This window comes from Hemitrygon akajei, chromosome 17 (assembly GCF_048418815.1).
Source record: "Hemitrygon akajei chromosome 17, sHemAka1.3, whole genome shotgun sequence".
NCBI classification, from domain to species: Eukaryota; Metazoa; Chordata; class Chondrichthyes; order Myliobatiformes; family Dasyatidae; genus Hemitrygon; species Hemitrygon akajei.
Window position 1 is genome coordinate 64,085,352 of NC_133140.1, and position 17,985 is coordinate 64,103,336.

Genomic DNA, 17,985 nt, shown 5'->3' on the forward strand with positions numbered 1-17,985 from the left:
TGTCCTAGTGTGGCAGTTCCCCCTTCCCAGTTGCAATGTCAGTGCTCTATTAAGACCCATTTCTTCCGCACCAGTATTTGACATGTGTTTTTAACTCTCTTGGGTACAATCTGTCAAAGCGGTCTCTCAGCTGGATATTAAACAAGATATCAATTATTATCTGTTCTGGTTCACTTCTTAATTTGGTACCTAGCTGTTTAGTCCAGCAGAGTCTCCTTTCTCCTTAAGAGATACACACCTCCTCAATTTCAGCTAAAATTAAAATTGGAAAAAGCCAAGACCATATTGAAGTGTACAATAGATTTATTATGGAGATTTAACCATGTAGTATGGCAGTTCTATAAAATCCACCTTGTTGAAATAAAAGTTAGATTATGCTCCCCTTGCCCTGTTCTTGCACTGATGTTCTGCAGTTGTGTGGAACTGCAAGTTTGACTGCCATGGCATCCTGTGGAATTGAGAAGTCTGCAAGTAGTGACTTAGTGTCAGGCAATGGATCGTAAGCCCAGTCCTAAAGTATAAAGGGATCAAATGTTAATGCATCTGGTCCTCAATCAGCACCAATTAAGCTCTGCTACTGGACTTAAAAATGAGTAAGCAGGTGAGCTGGAAGTCAAATGTGCTGTTGCAGTGTGTTCCTGATTTAACCCAGCAAAGTGTGCACACTGATGGTCTTATAAATGTATTGATCTGGGAACAGGATCTTATTAAATGTTCCTTTCCCATCTGCCAGCAAAAAGTATATTTCAGCACAACACAAGTTTTTCTGGTAACTGAACAGAATTGTCCTTTTCTAATTTAATGTTCAGGAGAGACAGGGATCTAAATAATTAAATGTGTCATTTAGAATCAGGTTTATTGTCACTGACCTATGCCGTGAAATTTGTTGTGCAGCAGTAGTACAGTGAAAGACAAAAATCACTGAGCAATAAAATAGTGCAAAAAGCAAATAGCAAGATGGTGTTCATGAACCATTTAGAAATCTGGTGGTGGAGGGAAGAAGCAGCTCTTAAAACGTTGTGTAGGTCTTCAAGTACTATATCTCTCCGATGATATTTTACTGTGTCTGAATACCATCTGTGGTTGAATAAAATGATGGCCAACTGTACAAATACTATTTAATACCTGAAAAGAAACATCTGGTCAAAGTCAAAACATAGAACTATGATGAAAGGAGAGCATCACAGCATGATTGCAATTACATGCTAAAAAATGTAAGTTTGTGGAATTTTTTTAAATTCAGGTAGCTGACTACACATTATGAAAGACTTAATTTAAAATCAAGTGACAAATTTGTTGAGCAACACACAAAATGCTGGCAGCATCTATAGGAAGAAGTACAATCGACGTTTCAGGCCAAGACCCTTCATCAGGACTAACTGAAAGAAAAGATAGTAAAAGATTTGAAAGCAGGAGGGGGAGGGGGAAATCCAAAATGATAGGAGAAGACTTGGGGGGGGGGGGGGGGGGTAAGAGGGGTGAAGCTAAGAGCTGGAAAGGTGATTGGCATTCCACCAACATTTTGTGTGTGTGGCTTGAATTTCCAGCATCTGCAGATTTCCTCGTGTTTGCGTTGACAATTTGTTGAAATATTTAGGGAGTTTTTTTTGTGCATTAAGTAGTTTGAAATATTTGGATAGTTTGATCATTCAGACCCTCGTCTCTTCTGCACCTGGATGATCCCTGCTTGGTTAGCTCACTGGTGTCCAGCTGGGATGAAACAACTCAGCCTTCTAGCTCTTGAGTGTAATCTGACAATATATAATAGATTTATTTAAAAAATACAATAATAACAACATACTTTTCAAAAATCTTAGTGATTACAGAACACTGATATTCCTGAATAGCATCATCAATTCAAATGTATCATTCTGTGCAATCACACACAGTCTTACAACAGTGTAATAGTTGTCTGTAAAATCTTTTAATGTTCTTGGATTTGATTTATAAAATTCACAAAAATATCAGTGGCAATTAAATAACCAATCAATTTCTCTTATTCTTGCACAAGAAATACTAGAACACCAGCTTTTTGACAGAGATTGTTCACATTGTGAAAGTTAAAACTTTTAATAAATGTAGCCTTTTCTTGAGAAATTTTCAACTGAGATTGAAAAGTATGAAATGGTTTTCATACCTTGAATTCAATGCTTTGAATACAAAAAGATTAAGAGAAATCAACATAGTGCTTAATGGAAAATTTTGAAAAGATGGTTTGATGCTTTTAGCATACTTTAAAAGCATCAAACCATCTACTTAAATTTAAAATAGCACTACAGAGTTGTTTCAATCCTATGATTTGCTGACTACTTTCTGGTGGGGATGTTTATTGTCATAAAACAAAATACAAAATCCACTATGAACAGAAGACAGTTATACTGGAGGATGGTTTCCAGGTCACCAGATTTAATGAATCACACCTTGGGTCGTTTCTGTTGGTTATCCACACTAGAAGCTGCTCGTTTGTTACGATGATGGGGGAATGTTGGCATAAGTTCTGGTTCACATGCTTCAAAGAAACAAAAATAAAACATTACCTTAGAAATTACATCCCCTTTCAATTTTTAAATTCTAGAATTCAATCAAGTACGTCAGAAACTACTAGAGTTGATAATGCTTGTGCTGAACACCATCATATTTGGGTTTTAGAATGTTAGGAAGATGAATAAGTGGCCCAAACTTTGCAGTAAAAAATATACTTACTAAGTATTCTTAATTATTTTGAAGGAAGAAGCAAGATGTTGGGGTAGGTCAAACAGAATCAGTAGAGAGAAATGGACAACCAGCATTTCAAGTCAAGTCCTTCATTGTTGTAAGAAGGGAAACTGTTCATAATGATGGCAAAAATGCCTGCTCTCAACAACATGAATGCTTTTAGTGTCAGTGTTTCACCAATAAGACCAAAAATTCTGAAGTTGCTACGAATGTTGTCTGATGGTCTCACATCTGACATAAACTTCCATTTATTTATTATTCCTGTAAGTACCATTGAAACTGTTAGTTCTCAATGAGACTGTCATAATATTACATACAACCTTGATAAACTAATTGACTTCAGAATTTTTAATTCTTTTAATTATTTTTGAATCATTTCAATTTCTGCTTTGATAACATGAATTTGTCCGAACATTACTATCTTCTCCATGAAAAGACAGACAATCTTTGAAGAGTATTGATAATGGCTTGGGTCACCTGCATTGTAAAGACACTGCCCAGAAGACAATGGCAAACCATTTCTGGAAAAATATTTGCTAAGAATGATCATGGTCATGAGACCATGATCGCCTACATATGGCCCGGGACAATGATGATGACAATGCTTGAGAGTCAGAGATAGATTTGCAACAAGGAATCGAGTGTATGGCTTTGTCAGAAGCTGGGTTTGTGACTGTTAAACAGGCAAAATATGCACAAGTCATAAATGTGAGTGGAATTGCTGCAGATGACAAATTATTTCAGAGATCGAAGGTATATTTATAATATGCTTGACTGTAAAATGCAGATAAGAATCATAGTATTCCATCAGCACTTTGAAGTTTCACTATTAATCACAGTGTCATTTTGACTCATTCAGAAAAAAAGATCAGCACAACTGCAAGCAAAAGAAATTGCTAATTATTACAAAATATTTTTGAACTTACGCAATGGCTTTTCTTTAAAATAGGAACTCTCCAGACTATCTTCTGCTGTAGCCCTTAAAACATAGAATATCCATCAGTTTTTCTTCATCCTAATAATTGAATTCCAGTGTTGTACAATTGCATTAACTGAAATCTAATAGACTACTGGAGGTTTTTCATAAAATTAGCAGTTTCCTAATTACTCATGTTGAGAGTCAATGAATCAAGAGCCAATTAAATTCTTCAGAGAAAAATAACAATGACTTAAGAACAGAGAGGAGCAGCAATATATTAAAATAAAATCCAACACACATACATATATATCCTGTGGGACTTCCAAACTTTTTAGACTGATTACCCAGATACGGACCAACCATCCAGATGTAGTAAGGTTGAACAAGGAACAGAATAAAGCAATAGTAATAGATGTGGCAATCCCTAATGACAGTAATAGCAGGATGAAAAGCTGGAACAGGGCTTGAAAGACCAGTTAGAAAGGACGTGGAAGATTAAAGCCAGAGTAATCCCAGAGGTGACAGGAACATGTGGAGCTGTGATACCTGGACTGAGAGAGTGGCTCCAACAAGTCCCGGGAACAACATCTGAGATCTCAGTCCAGAAGAGTGCACTGCTAGAAACTGCAAGGATACTGCACCAAACCCTCAAGCTCTCAGGCCTCTGGTAGAGGACCCAAGACTGAGGGAAAAATACACACACGCACAGAGTCATAGAGAAATTCAGCATAGGTTTGTATCCATTTTGGACCCATTGATCATGCTGTTACTGACTTCAAGTACACGTCTATATAATGCCATTTATCAGGAGTTCTTCTTCTAAGCCTGGCTATTCAAGCATTTATCCAGATCTCTTTAAATGTTTCAATTGTATCTGCATTCATCACTCTCCACATAGGGTATATGTTGTAAATGCCAATCATCCTCACAAAAAAAAACCTTCCTCAGGCCCCTCTATTCCTCTTACCCCTTCACAAACCTATGCCTTCTATAAATTAATTCTGTCTACACTTAGAATGTAAGTACAGTGTGGTGACGTTTTATGAGAACATGCTGTGACAAAAGCACATTTAAGCAATACCTTTATGAAGAACACGAGACCTAATGACATAAATCAGAATTCACAAATTATAAGCAACACACACAAAATGCTGGTGGAACACAGCAGGCCAGGCAGCATCTATAGGGAGAAGTGCTGTCGATGTTTCGGGCCGAGACCCTTCGACAGGACACAAAGTATAATTTACCTTCAGAATTCAACACAGACTATGAATCAAAGTGAAAGATTAATATCACCCTGAAACCAGGTGCTGAGGAAATGTCTATCACCTAACATAAAATTGAACTCGAGATGAAACAACATCAAAGGACTTGCATCCTCTCTGGATGTTAAACTCAATTAATCAGCTTCCCAATTTTAAACTGTCCACTCCAATTGGCATTGTAGAAAATGGAAAAAAAATGGAGAAATGGAAACAAACTGAGGCAAGAAAGTTATAAAAAAAAAACATTTTTAAAGTAGATTATTTAGCAAAGAGTTCATATTACAATTAAATAAAAAGAAGAATGATATTATTTCTCCACTTGTGCCACCTTAACCACAACCTGAATTATTTGTTTCATCACATCAGCTGAAAATTTAGAAGTCATAGCAGGAAGTCTGAAATTTTCTTTGTGCATCCTGCAAGGTAAGTAGTTAGAATAATTTTAGATTAAAAGGCAACATCTATTGAACTATGCTACCTTCCAAACTTCAACCCAATTTTCCTGTAGCTCTGAGTGAAGTCTCCACATGAGCAGCCACTGAAATGAAACTTAACTAAATAGAGACACTACATTACAATACCTTTTTTTTGGGTCATACATGAAGAGGAAGTTGAGAAGTCGGAGGCCAGCTTCAGATAACCACGGAAATTTGTGCTTCAGGTTATTGTAAGGTTGTTTTCTCAGAGTGTATTGTCCCACTAATGGCAACTTGGAAAAGCCCTAGATCACAATATATATGCATGTAAGAGTTAAATGATAGAATCAAATCCAGTGTAGTAATAACTGTATCATCAACTTTTTCAAGCAAAGTTAATTACAAATGTTTAGTAATATTCCCTGTGGCCAAATAGTTGGCAGAATCTCGGATGGTGACGAGAGGGTGTACAGGAGTGAGAAATGCCAACTAGTGGAGTGGTGCCGCAGCAACAATCTGGCACTCAACGTCAGTAAGACGAAAGAGCTGATTGTGGACTTCAGGAAGGGTAAGACAAAGGAACACATACCAATCTTCATAGAGGGATCAGAAGTGGGGAGAGTGAGCAGCTAAGTTCCTGGGTGTCAAGATCTCTGAGGATTTAACCTGGTCCCAACATATTGATGTAGTCATTAAGAAGGCAAGGCAGTGGCTATAATTTATTAGGAGTTTGAAGAGATTTGGCATGTCAACAAATACACTCAAAAACTTCTATAGTTGTACTGTGGAGAGCATTCTGACAGGCTGCGTCACTGTCTGGTATGGAGGGGCTACTGCAAAGGACCGAAAGAAGCTGCAGAAGCTTGTAAGTATAGTCAGCTCCGTCTTGTGTACTAGCCTACAAAGTACCCAGGATATCTTTAGGGAGTGGTGTCTCAGAAAGGCTGTGACCATTATTAAGGACCTCCAGCACCCAGGGCATGCCCATTTCTCACTGTTACCATCAGGTAGGAGGTACAGAAGCCTGAAGGCACACACTCAGCGATTCAGGAACAGCTTCTTCCCCTCTGCCTTCCGATCGCTAAATGGGCATTGAATCTTTGGACACCACCTCACTTATTTAAAAAATATACAGTATTTCAGTTTTTGCATTTTTTTAATCTATTCAATATATATAATTGATTTACTTGTTTATTTATTATTATTATTTTATTTATTACTTTTTTCTGTTAGATTATGTATTGCATTGAACTGCATTGCTGCTAAGTTAACACATTTCACATCACATGCCGGTGATAAAAAGCCTGATTCTGAGATGGTTCTCTTTTTCATTCAAAGTTCAATATCAGGCAAACAAAATGAATAAATATAATAAAATCAATGCAAAAGTTGAATGGACTCCAACATATGATAAAAGAATTAGGAAGCTCTTAGTTACTTCCAGTTTACTCCCACCAAACCGGAGACTTACAATTGTAACTGTCATATTACTCACTGATGATCAATAGAATAAGACAAAACAGTACTTGTGCTTTTTAAAGAAAAAAAGAAGCGGATACCAGCCTGTGAACCAGGTGAATCTATCTAATAAACACACAAATTGCTGGAGGAACTTTGCAGACCAGGCAGCACCTATGGAAAACAGTAAACCATTGACATTTCGGGCCGAGACCCTTCATCAGAACTCCATCTAATAAACCGAATATCAACTATGCTATAATAGAACACATGTGCTTGGCAAAATTACATGCTTGGGTACGTTTATCGCAGTTAAAAACTTAGTCCACATATGCAGAAAGGCATTTCGAATCGATGCTTCTGTATTAACATTAAATTGAGATGAATGACAAAAAAAATGAAATAAAATAAACATGAACGTAAATTTTCCCAGAGTAATTTTTTTTTTGCTTTAAAAACGCTATTAATATTCAAGGCCTCTGATAGGTTTCAGCAAGACTTACAGGCCATATGTTCTCATTCGGAGTCCCTAATAACTGAACAATTAAGTCAATCTGATGGATTTCAGAGCTTCCAGGAAGCAAAGGTTTGTGTGCCAGTAGCTCTGCAAGGATGCAACCTACTGCCCTGTAAACAACAAAAAACAAGAGCAGGTTATGAGAAAAGCTGAAACAAAGTTTAGCAACACACATAAATGGTGAGACAACCATGCACGCAAGCTACCAACCACATATCAATAGCTGTAGTCTGTGTTTTTGTTCCCAGTAGTAATTCAGGTGCTCTGTACCTAACAATACAAGAACACAAGATCCAGTCAGGAATTCAAAGTCCACAAGTACAGAAGCATTGCCTCAATCCTTAATGTTTCACAAAGTCAAAACTGCTCATAAAACCACACATTGTAAGTATACACTGTGATCCATAACTAACTGGGAACCAACAGCAAAGCTTTAAAAATTACTTTGGACTATGTTAACATGAATAAATGTACCACAAAATCACAACAAATACATCACAAGAAAAAAATGACAAATTTAGACAATTGTAAACCAGGTTAACCTGAATGTCTCGGTGGGGAACAACATTACCACAAAGTGCTTTTAAGAAGTCTATTTTTCATCTGAGAGTCTGGAAGTAATGTGTTTCATGAAGGTTAGCCTCTGGCATTTAATCAATATTTGCAATGCAACAATAGTGTGGGATTTTGCATTGAGTCCTGGAGTCAATAACCAACATGATCTACAAATTTGTTGGACAATCAATTATGTAGATCAATTTACAAAGGTAGGAACATCAAGTGTATTGAGTGCAGGAAATCCATGAAACATCGTTCAGAGCTTTGGAGGGAAATGATAAATAAAGATTGTTTAGTTCTTTAAAGCCACAGCAGGTTTTATTTTGCTAATTTCTTAAAATGGGAGCAATAGTGCTTTGGATAATTCTAGAGCCATTCTTTATGCAACACACCCAATTGTTTTATTTTATTTATCGAGATACAGTGCAGAACAGGCCCTGCCAACCCTTTGAGCTGCAGTGCACAGCAAACCCCAAGCCTAATCATGGGTCACTTTACAATCTATCAACTGGTAAATCTTTGGACTGTGGGAGAAAACTGCACAGCACAGGGAGAACGTACAGTGGCGGGAATTGAACCCTAGTTGCTGGCACTGTAAAGCATTGTGCTAACCTCTATGCTAAAGTGCTGGCATCTGAGTATATGGAAATACTCTGAGTAAAAGGAAGCCAGTCATCCCTACAGACATTTTGAAGTAATTTGGAACAAATTGAAATTGCTTAAATTCTTCATCTGTTCTTTCCATATGTTCCTATCCACCAAACTAATGTAAGTATTTTAAATTTTAAAATATAGCAATTACTAAAATAGACCACAAGATGCTGCTGGATATAAAAGCATGAGGGGGTGATAGAGGAGGTGATGGGGCAGATAATGTAGCAGCATTAAAGCATGTGGAGTAACTCCAGGAAGGGCCAAACCCAGTTACACCTTTAGCTTAGTATTAAGTCATCTTATAATTATCATAAGACTTGTACTAATGTGACTCTGCCAACTTACCATAGTGTTACTACTTTTGGAGTCATGGGTTTTAGAGGCACCCCATATGCACGTGCCAGTCCGAAGTCCGCTGTAATGACATACAATACATTTACAGATTTTAAAAAGGAAAGCTATGTAATGGACAAAGCAAGAAAGAATTTATCAAACAGGTTCCACAACTTCAAGACATTCCAAAGCAATTTGTAGCTAAACAGTTAGTCGTAACGTAGCAGTCGATATTTGCATACCAAATGAGATAAGAGTGTGGTAACAAAAAATTAGAGTGGCAAATACACAGTGAAAAATTACAAATTAAGAATTACATTAATAGTTACTTTTTTTACAGCTTCTACAGTAATCATGTGCAAAATAAGCATTTAAAGGCTAAATTTAAACTTAAATAGATATGGTCAATGTAAGATATTAGTCTTAATTTTTATGTTAAAAAGGTTGATACAAAAGAAATATACAAATCTCACCTATCTTCACGCACCCTTTATCAGTCATCAGCAAATTAGATACCTTAAGGTCTCTGAAGAAATGGAACGCTGTTATTACCAATGTAGTTGTTTCAAAAGGTAAAAAACAAAACTTTGCAGTTTGTTGGCCTGCTGGTTCTTTGTCATAACACCATATTTTTCTTAGTTTGATGCACTAAAATACAAGGGTAGTATATAACTAGTATAGCCTGAACATATACCTGGTCTTACTACATGATTGATTCCTCATCACATCAACAGAACAAGGAAAAACCACGACTCTTTAAAACTGAAGGGTCATTGACTTGAAACGTTGTCTATTCCTCCCCCTATATAAACTGCCAGGCCTGTTGAGTGTTTTTTCTTTTTTTTTTGTTTCAGACTTCTAGCATCTGCAAATTTTTGTATCAGGATAATTTAATTGATGTATTGAACTTAATGAATATTTGTAAAGTTTAAGTCAACAGATAAAATGGCTTTAGGTCTTACCCATGTGCAAAGAGAAATAGCCCAATTCAATATTTCATCGTGTATGAGAAGTGATTGATGGCCCTGGACCTGTACTCACTATGGTTAAAAGAAAGATTAGTTCTAACTTGGACCCACAACACCTCCTCACTGGTCCAGAAGCTACAACAGTATCTACGCTTTCTGAGGAGACTGAGGCATGCAGCTGGCCCCATATTAACAACTTTCTAAATGTTAAAGTGAACTGTCTGTCTGTATCATTGTGTGGTATGAAAACTGCAAGGCATTGCACCACAAGACCCTACAGGGTATAGTAAAAACTGCCAAGAGGATCACCAGGACTCCCTCCCCGCTATTTGTGATATTTACTGGGAGCGTTGTAGAGGATCCTTGTTGAGAATCCCTACCATCCATCACACAACCTCTTTGACTTACTACCATCAGGAAGGAGGTACAGGAACATCAGGACTAGGACTACCAGACAAGGTAAAAGCTTCTTCCCTCAGGCTATGAAACTAATGAATAGTCTGCCAGCACTGAGGTCTCGTCACCAGGACAGCGAGTTGTTTACCGTTTACTTGTACTGCGCACTACATGCATTTTGAATTATATTTTAATAACTTATTTATAAGTAATATTTTGTTTTATGTGCTGCGTGGGATATATGTTTTATGGGTGCACTGGGGTCTGGAGGAATGTTGTTTCATTTGGTTGTTATATATGCACAGTCAGATGACAATAAACTTGAGCTTGAATGAAGGGGAATCTCATTGAAACCTACCAAATATTGAAAGGCCCAGATAGAGAAGAGGATATCTCGAATAGTGCGTGTGTCTAGGACCGGAGGGAACTGTCTCAAAATAGAAGGATGGCCCCTTAGAACAGAGATAAGGAAGAATTTCATAAGCCAGACGTCGTATATCTGTGGAATTCAATGCCACCAATGAGGGTGGAGGCCAAGTCATTGGGTATACTTAAAGCAGAGACTGATAGATTCTTGATTAGTAAGGAGCATCTAAGATTATGGGGAGAAGGCAGGAAAATAGGGCTGAGAGCAAAAATAAATCAGCCATGATCAAATGGCAGCTTAATAGGCCAAGTGGCCTGATTATACTCCTTTGGCTTATGGTCTTACATTATATTCTAGCTCTGAGAAGTTAAGAGGCAATATAAAAGTTAATTTGTTCTGAATGCTGTATTTATCTCAGCAGTTTCAATCCAGCAAAGTTCATTTGTTTTCTTGCTGAACCAGTTTTTATGGAACATGGTTCCTGTATGCCTCTCAAAGTCCAACCCTTCATCCTCGTTGTGAGAGGTGGAAATGGGTAAGGCTGGCAAACAGTGCTCTGGTGAAGCTGTCTTGGCCAACCCCCTGTACAGTGGATGCAATGGGTTGTAGAAATGTTGATGTACTCCAACCATATCATCGACTTCAGAGGACGACAGAGACAGGAGGTCATTGATGGCCTATGCTCCACTTCGGAGCCAAGGGCCCAAGAAAGAAAGTCATGCTTCTTGTACTCAATAAGAACATACTTTACTCAAGTATGTTTAACTTAGTCTCTAGTTTCTTTGCAGTACTTTGTGTGATCAACAGCAACTGCAATTTTTTTTTATTTTCATTTACATTCAATCATTGTCTGCGCTAAAACAAAATTACTCAGATGCTGAACTTTTCAATTCACTCACCTGTGAATAATGAAGTTTTCATGCAGATATCGCAGTCCCTTTAATAACTGCAAGATTATACATTTCACCTTAAGAAAAACAGAAACAACAAAAATAAGTGATTTTAAAAAGTTCTGGGACTCATAATTAAAATGTGGAGCATTTTACAATGATAATTTAAAAATACAAAAGCATATATTTACTACTTTAATTTGGTACTAAAACTTCAAGCAGATATTTGTATTTATAAAGCGGCTCCTGTAAAAAGATTCTGGTATGTTAAATGGTTCTCTGCTTACCTGAGCCTCTGAGAATGGTGACTGCATATTTTCAAGAAGACTGGCAAGATCCTGTTCACAGTATCCCATTACCAAGAAAATACTGTGGGAAATAAAATTTAAATTGCAGTGAATTTATTGTTTCCTGTTAGTCCTCACGCACGGTCGTCAGTAGTAGCATTATTGACCAACAACTTAACAATATTGTGAAGCTAAGGATGTTAAAATTGCTGCTTGTATGCCTTGATATTCAAAATGTAAGTAAATAAATATTTCATTTGACACCAGGTGGTGGTTTTGATCATCAGCTCTTATTACTGCACTGGAGTAACATTTGCATAAAGCAAGAATTATGTTTTATGTCAGGGTAAGTCAGGGCATTACTAGACAAACCTTTTATTGGTGAGAATATGTCATAATAAAAAAATCAACCATTTTGAACATTTACCAGTTACAGAACTTACTACCAATAGATTATCCCTTTTCTCTTAATAATGAAGTAAATGTGAGGAGATTAAAAAGCAACAATTAAAGACAAACTAACAGAGCATGGGGGGGGGCTGGCACGTTAGAGTAGCGTAAAGCTTTACAACGCGACTGATGTCAAAAAGTTCAAAGTTTTGTTTATTATCAATGTATGCGGTATACAACTCTGAGATTCGTCTTCTCCAGATAGCCATGAAAGAAAGAAAGCCAAGGAAATCGTTCAAAAGAAAACATCAGACCACACCCCACCCCCGCAAAAAAAACGGCAACATGGTCATCCACCCCCCCCACAAAAAAATAACAAACGCAACAAGGCACAGGCTCCTGCCCTCCAACAACAGATTCAAGATTCAAGTACATTTATTACCAAAAAATGTATAAATTATACAAACTTGAGATTTGTTTGCTTACAGGTAGCCACAAAGCAAGGAACCTGAAAGAACTCAATTAAAAAAAAGGAAGAAAAATAAAAATAAAACACCAACACTCGATGTGCAAGGGAAAGAAAAGAAGTACAAATAAGGCAAACAACTGAAGCAAACAACAGTATTCTGAACCAAAATTGACTCCTCAGATCTGAATTCCTGAGCAGCCCGGAATAGGCCCAAAGCCTCACTTATGAGTTCATCGTATTAGTGGGCATGGAGCACAGTAGCCAGAGCAGTCTTCATTGCGAAGAATGGGCAAAATCGGCTCTCGTTCTGACCAATGGAATGAAGATCGCAGAGAGCAAGCAAAATCGGTTCAGCCCTCCGATCTGGGCCGGAATTTAGATTTAAATTCTTACAGCAAATTGTAACTTGCTCTAGGACCCAGCTGCAGCAAAAGGCTACAGGCGTAGACCACTCCACCCTGTGACTCACTCCAGGACCTGATTTTGCCAACTAGCGACTAGCTCCAGGCCCAGACTTCACCACCCAGTGATTTGCTCTGGGCCTAGACCACGCCACCCGGCAACTCACTCTGGACCCAGACCACGCCACCCGGCAACTCACTCTGGACCTAGACCACGCCACCCAGTTACACACTCCAGGCCCAGATTCCGCCACCCAGTGACTCACTCTGGGCCCAGATTTTGTGGCCCAGCCCAAAGTAACTCTCAAGTTCTTCAAATCAGCTTGGCGCCTAGAGTGATCCAACTTCGCCTTGTACGAGCGTCAAAATCAAATCTCCTCTGCCCGGGCCTAACTTCTGCTTACAGCACCCAGAGTGATTCAACCTCACTCCCGAGCCAGTTGTACAGGCATCGGAACTCCATCTGCAATGATTCAACCTGCTAGCTTTTCTCATCATCACTCTCCTTTCACTGTTTGCAGTGAAAATTTAACACAACTTACCTCAGAAAAGGTATTTTAGTGATGTTTTTAAGTCAGATTTCTTAGTTTTTTTTGAGTACCAGGAAGCTATCGCACACATTTGGTAGCGCTGAAAGGCGAGTAAGGGTTCTGCGCCAACCGCCTGCCTTTCAAGTTGCTGATCGGATGGATCAGAGAGCGATGGGACCCACAAACTCCTCCAGCACTAGAGATCCATCCCATCAGCCATTCAAAAGGCAGGCCGTCGGTGCTGAATCCTTGCTCACCTTCCACACTCGCCTTGATGTTCCAAACCTCCCTCCATCCACACAAAAGAAACTAACAAAACACAACAAGAACATCATCCCCCCACCCCCCAAACACTCACAAAAAAAAATAACAAAACATGCCACAAAAAAAAACAGGTGAAAACACAGAATATAAAAAACAGAACTGAAAGAGTCCACAGTCCAATCCATCAACACAGAACCTCGGTAACATCCTCTTAACATTCTCTGTAAAGTGTTTGTACTGTATGTTCCCCCTGTGACAGCATGGGTTTCCTCCAAATGCTCTGGTTTCCTCCCAAATTCTAAAGACGTGTGAATTACACTTGTGGGCTATCATCATCACATATTCAGATTGTGTTGGTCGTTGATGACTCAAACAATACAATTCCTTGTGTTTCGATGTCTCAATATACATGTAACATGTAAAGTCAATCTTAAAAAGTCTTTAGAAGTAACTTCTGTTGCAAAAGGTAGATCTCTATCCTTTCAAAATAAGCTTTGTTGCTTTTTTAAAGCAAAATTAACTTTAACAAAGTTATTACAAAATGTTCACATTTTGTGCTGATAGTTTTGTATTTTAGAACTACAAACTCCTTATCAAAAGATTTGCCTGTTCTCTTTGCAATGCGATTGTACATCAGGTAGAGAAACCTCAAAGGAGAAATGATTATTCTCCTATCTTAAATTGAAAATTTAAAATTAATAAGTTACCTTTTTTTTTAAAGCTAACCTTAAAAGTCTGGCTTGTCCGATAGCTTCAGGTAAAAGATGTTTGTGTAATAAATCAAATCACTGACCTGTCCAGGTGATTTCCCACCACTACTTCTTTTAGCTCTACAATATTAGGGTGCCTCAGTTTAAGTAGTAGGTTAATCTCCCTCAAACTGCTGATGGGGATTCCTGCAAATAAGCAAAAGAAACAAAGAAGCTTGTCTGTGCAGTCTTATTAAAATAAACTCTATTTCTGCTTACAATGACAACACTTCAAAAGTTAGATATCACTGAGATGTCCTAAAGTTGAAAAAGATGATACATAAATTCATAAAACTAAATTCTGTCAGCTTTCTGTTTTTATATATATTCATACATGGGATGCCCATCTGTAATCGGCCTCGAAAGGTGGTAGCGAGCTGCCTTCTTGAACCGCTGCAGTCATTCAGGAGTGGGTTTACCCGCAGTGGTGTTACAGGGTGAGAGAGATGTAGGATTTTGAAGAGCACTGGTGAAGGAATGGCAACACACACTCTGGTCACTTTATTAGGTACAAGAGTGGAACCCAGTGTGGTCGTCTGCTGTTGAAACCCATCAAGGTTTGCTGTGTTGTGTGTTCAGATGGTCTTCTGTTGTACCCATAAGACATAAGGTATAGGAGCAGAATTAGGCTGTTTAGCTCATTGAGTCTGCTGCGCATGGTTATCTGAGTTACTGTTGCCTTCCGGTCAGCTTGAACCAGATTACCCATTCTCCTCTGACCTTTCTCAATAACAACGAGTTTCTGCCCACAGAACTGCCGCTCACAGGATGTTTTTTTTTGTTTTTTGCACCATTCCCTTTAAACTCTAGAGAGTGTTGCACGTGAAAATCCCAGGAGATCAGCAGTTTCTGAAACATTCAATCCACCCGCCTGGCACCAAAAATCACTCCATGGTCGAAGTCACTTAGATCACATTTCTTCCCCATTCTGATGTTTGGCCTGAACAACAACTGAACCTCTTGACCATGTCTGCATGCTTTGATGTATTGAGTAGCTACCACATGAATGGCTGATTAGATATTTACATTAACGAGCAGGTGTACAGGTGTACATAATAAAGTGGCCACTGAGAGTATTTCCAAATCAGGACATTATGTGATTTGAGGACAACTTCTACGTGATGGTGTTCCCCGTACTTTTGCTGCCTTTGTCTTCCTCATCAGTAGATCTAAAGATTTTGAGGTGCTGTCTGAGTAATCTTAGTGGGTAGCTGCAGTACATCCTGTAGATGTTACAAACTGCTGCTATTGTGCATCAGCTGTGGAATGAGTGAATGGATGCAGATGGGGTGCCAATGAAGTGGTGCCAATGGAGTGCCAGCGGAGTGGTGCCAATGAAGTGCCAATGGGGTGCCAATGGAGTGCCAGCGGAGTAGTGCCAATTAAGTGCCAATGGGGTGGTGCCAATGGAGTGGTGTCAATGGAGTGCCAATGGGGTGCCAGCTGAGTAGTGCCAACGAAGTGCCAATGGGTGGTGCCAATGGAGTGCCAATGGGGTAGCAATGGAGTGGTGCCAATGGAGTGGGCTGCTATGTCCTGCATGTAGTTGAGTTTTTTGAGTGCTTTTGAAACTGCGCTCAACCAAGCGACTGGAGTGTGTTCCATCACGCCCCTGACTGGAGTCTTGTAGATGGTGGGCAGGCTCAGGGGAGTCAGGAGGTGAGTTACTCACCATTGGATCCCTAGACTCTGACCTACTGCAATAACCTCATTGTGTTTATGGCTACTTCATTCCAGCTTCTTGTCATTGGTAACCCCCAGGATATTGATCGTTGGGCAGTTCAGTGATAGTAGTGCCAGTGACGGTAATAGCTGTTTCTTCATCACTGCCTGGCATGTGTGTGCACAGCCCAGACCACTATCTAGGGCATCTTCAAGGGTCTGTGTCTCAAGAAGGTGACACCATCACTAAGAACCCTCACCATTTAAAACATGCCATCTTCTCCTCCCTACCAATGGGGAGAAGGTACAGGAGCCAGAAATCCCACAATCAAATTCTTCTTCTCCCCCACCATCAGATTTCTGAATGGCCCATGAACGCTGCCACATTATTCCTTCTATTTTGCTATATTTATTTAATTTATAACTTGCTGGAATTTTATGTCAATGTATTTACTGCTGCCACAAAGCAACAGATTTTACCTCATATACATAAGTCAGTGATAATAAGTCTGATCAGCCGAGGCCTTGATATTGTCCAAGTCCTGTTGCATTTCACTGTAGACTGCTTTATTGCATAGAAGACTGAAATGCCAACTGTACCTTTCTCCATAATGAGATCCAATCAGAAGTTATTAGAATCCAGCAGCAGTTTATTTTCAGAGATAGGCCTAGACAGAGTGGACAAGGAGAGGAAATTTCCTATAGTGGGAGAGCCTCGTACCAAGGGTACAACCTCGGAATAGAAGGGTGTACCTTTAGAACAAAGATGAAGTGGAATTTCTTTAGACCCCAGGGTAGTGAATCTTGGAATTCATTGACAGCCAAGTCATTGAGTATATTTAAAACAGAGGTTGATAGTTTCTTCATTAGTAAGGGCATCAACAGTTACGGGGAGAAGGCAGGATAAGGGGTTGAGAGGGATAATAGATCAACCATAACGAAATGGCAGAACAGAATCAATGGGCCAAATGGCCTAAATCTGCTCCTGTGTCTTATGGTCTTATTTCATAATGTAAAAATGAAAAAACATTAAATTTATTTCATATTTCCATAAAATAAGTGTTCAAAACATCTCTATAAAGTTCTCATTGAAAAGTACCAGCTGTCCTATGTCACAACCAGGAGCACTTGGGTGTTGCATATTTTTATACATCACTGTGGCTTATCTGTAGACTTCAACACAAAAACCTAAGCTGCCAATCCAGTAAACTCTTAAATTTGTGATTAATTCGCTCTGTCTCCTGGGTATTCTCATCAAACTGGTACTGGTTCTCCTTGAGTTATAAATTCTGATCTTACTGCTGACATTGGACCCCAGAACTTAATATATAAAAAACTATGGTCACAGGTGTCAATAATTGTGAATTTAAGGGCAATCCATTGGTGCAAATGCTCTTAAATTAAAATTACACAAACAATAAGCATAAAGAAATTTTAAAGCATCCTGAAGTAGAGAAAGTTGACTGTATTAATTTTATTTATAAGTATGAATGTCTTTTTCTTATTTTTTAATAGCTGGAGTAAAAGTTGCTAATTGAATAAGGCCAAAGTACTCATCATTCAAAATGTCTACTTGGAGTGGAATTGATTTCAAACATTATCAGACTAACATTTAAAATAGATGAACTGAGTTAACCACAAAGTGTTAAACAATTGGTATTAACTTTATTATCTCTAACTTACCATCCCTTTCTTTATCCATTCGAACCTTCTTGAGAGCAACAATTTCATCAGTTTTCATATCATGGGCACGGTCTAAAGCAATAAAGAACATTAA

General features: G+C 38.5%; 1 protein-coding gene across 2 annotated transcripts in view; it reads right to left on the bottom strand.

The window, feature by feature from the left end:
• Window positions 1-285: 285 nt before the first annotated feature.
• Window positions 286-17,985, bottom strand: part of cdk10 (cyclin dependent kinase 10) — a 28,433-nt gene continuing 10,733 nt past the window's right edge. Inside the window, exons 3-15 of one of the 2 annotated variants that reach the window (XR_012101931.1) lie at window positions 17,892-17,963; window positions 14,591-14,693; window positions 11,744-11,825; window positions 11,466-11,533; window positions 9,309-9,361; window positions 8,848-8,917; window positions 7,501-7,560; window positions 7,277-7,400; window positions 5,481-5,620; window positions 3,642-3,694; window positions 2,421-2,509; window positions 1,673-1,751; window positions 286-511 (exon numbers count right to left, since the gene is read on the bottom strand). Coding sequence is in view for 1 of the 2 variants with exons in the window: in XM_073070299.1 (XP_072926400.1) it covers window positions 1,734-1,751; window positions 2,421-2,509; window positions 3,642-3,694; window positions 5,481-5,620; window positions 7,277-7,400; window positions 7,501-7,560; window positions 8,848-8,917; window positions 9,309-9,361; window positions 11,466-11,533; window positions 11,744-11,825; window positions 14,591-14,693; window positions 17,892-17,963 (932 nt within the window). In the remaining variant the exon portion in view is untranslated. Of the gene's footprint in view, window positions 1,752-2,420; window positions 2,510-3,641; window positions 3,695-5,480; window positions 5,621-7,276; window positions 7,401-7,500; window positions 7,561-8,847; window positions 8,918-9,308; window positions 9,362-11,465; window positions 11,534-11,743; window positions 11,826-14,590; window positions 14,694-17,891; window positions 17,964-17,985 lie in introns of both variants that reach the window. The other variant, XM_073070299.1, reaches the window with a different exon arrangement.